General features: G+C 41.8%; 1 protein-coding gene across 2 annotated transcripts in view; it reads right to left on the bottom strand.

Annotated features, from left to right (window-relative positions):
- The window catches only part of herc2 (HECT and RLD domain containing E3 ubiquitin protein ligase 2), a 91,168-nt gene that overhangs the window by 61,596 nt on the left and 27,598 nt on the right, over positions 1 to 1,974 (bottom strand). For both annotated transcript variants that reach the window (XM_014014592.1, XM_014014593.1), the window contains exon 15: positions 556 to 807. In XM_014014592.1, coding sequence (XP_013870046.1) covers positions 556 to 807 — 252 coding nt within the window. The remainder of the gene's footprint in view (positions 1 to 555; positions 808 to 1,974) is intronic.

The following is a 1,974-nucleotide window of genomic DNA, read 5'->3' as shown; positions in this document are numbered from 1 at the left end:
CCATACAAGGGAGTTATTCTTATCAAGCTTTAAACTGCATGGGTATTTTTCTTATGCAGAATTCACAACAAAATGTAAAATTTTCCCTTCCCGACACTGTCAGCAGTATTTCCATCTTTGAAATTTTTCATACAAGTACTCAAAAGTTAAACAAAGTTTTCCTTGTGCAATAATGACTTCATAATTTTAAGAGAGAGTTTTGAAAACCAGAATACCCAGAGCAAATCTATGCATACACCCCTGCCACTCTTTCAATAACGTAATGTTATGCATATAACTACTGTTCCCTGAAGGAAAGGAACGAGGTACAACACATGGAGGCCCCGCTGCACAGCTGGGCTCGGTGAAGAGCAGTTACTGAACTAAGGAGTGACGGTGATGCGACAATATTTATATGTGCAGGCGGAGCCTGACATCTGTCGTCATCACGTCACCTGCCTAAAGGCGTGATTAGAGGTGGCTTCAGCCAGGACACGCAGGGGCGTGGTTCCCATACATGATGTTGTACCGAGTGAATTGACTGAAAGGGAACCTTGTTTTTTGTCGCCCACTCACCTTGCAGGCTGTCGAGAAGCTTTGGATAGCGAACATGTTCATCGGTGCCGTGACCAAGTCGCTGGTTGTCTCCTTTTCCCCAGGTGTACACTTGACCATCTTTAGTGAGGGCTACTGAAAACTGACTTCCGCAGCACACCTTCACTATATCCAGATCCTGCAACTTCTCCACCAGCTTGGGCGTCTTGCATCCATCGCTGCCTCCTCGGCCCAATTTACCATAATCTCCATCTCCCCAGGACCAAACCTGACCTGCCAACACAAGACGTCAAAAGGTGAACCCTCCCTATTCAGTCCGGATTAGAGCCACACAATGCTGGAAAAAACTGACAATAAGATTTTTCTAATCCTGCCGTTTATATCGCAATACGAAAAGCATAAGTGGAGCAGTTCAACGTCTTTAATGACCGAAGTGGGGCGTTCAGAGAGGAGCAGTAGTGTCSCTACCTACCACTGAATAGTTTGAAAATATATTTGTTGCAGCTTTTTTAGATGTATAATTTTAATTTATAATAAAAATATAAAAATACTGTCATCCACCACACTAACAATAGCCTATCTTGTTCAGCAAACAGATGAAATGAAGCTGCTAAAGTCATGGAGCTACTTTCACTTAAAAGGTAGTACAAGTACACCAGTCATTTCAATGTACTCAGTGTTTCATATGGTCGGTGCATTTGGCCACTTCAGTACCATCCCTCAGGGTCCGCCTTTAGCTCGGGGCCCTAGGCAAATTCCTTGCCTACCGTACTGTGATGGCTCCAGGTCATGGTTATTCAACTGGCGGCCCATGGGCCGGGTGTGGTCAAAGTTCGGCCCGCCAGTTGCTTAATTAATCTCTTAAAACCAAATCCCTGGTTTTCTACTTTAATTCCTAGAAGTTCTTTTAGTTAAACATAGACATGTTTGGTATCTACAGAAACGTCAGAACCTTGGCTACAAGTTGGAAAAAAATATTTCAATGAACATCTAAGATAGTTAAAACTACAAGCAGTTGAAGATAAAACTATGAGAGTGAAAATAAAATTGGTTTTAAATTTTGGCAAGTCTGAGATGTCAAAATGATATTTGGGTTAAATAGGAGGCATGTTGTTATTTTTGTTTTTGATATTGTTTTACTATCACTGTTTTTATTACATAGGGTTCTATAGGTTGCATTCATGATTAAATGCAGCAAAATAAACTGGAAGAAACACTTGTTTTATTTACACTCACCGGCCACTTTATTAGGTACACCTGTCCAACTGCTCGTTAACACTTAATTTCTAATCAGCCAATCACATGGCGACAACTCAGTGCATTTAGGCATGTAGACATGGTCAAGACAATCTCCTGCAGTTCAAACCGAGCATCAGTATGGGGAAGAAAGGTGATTTAAGTGACTTTAAGTGACGGTTGTTGGTGCCAGAAGGGCTGGTC

Source organism: Austrofundulus limnaeus, unplaced genomic scaffold (genome assembly GCF_001266775.1).
Source record: "Austrofundulus limnaeus strain Quisiro unplaced genomic scaffold, Austrofundulus_limnaeus-1.0 Scaffold117, whole genome shotgun sequence".
Lineage (NCBI taxonomy): Eukaryota > Metazoa > Chordata > Actinopteri > Cyprinodontiformes > Rivulidae > Austrofundulus > Austrofundulus limnaeus.
The sequence above is the reverse complement of the archived record's forward strand: the minus strand, read 5'-3'. Positions and strand labels throughout refer to the sequence as shown.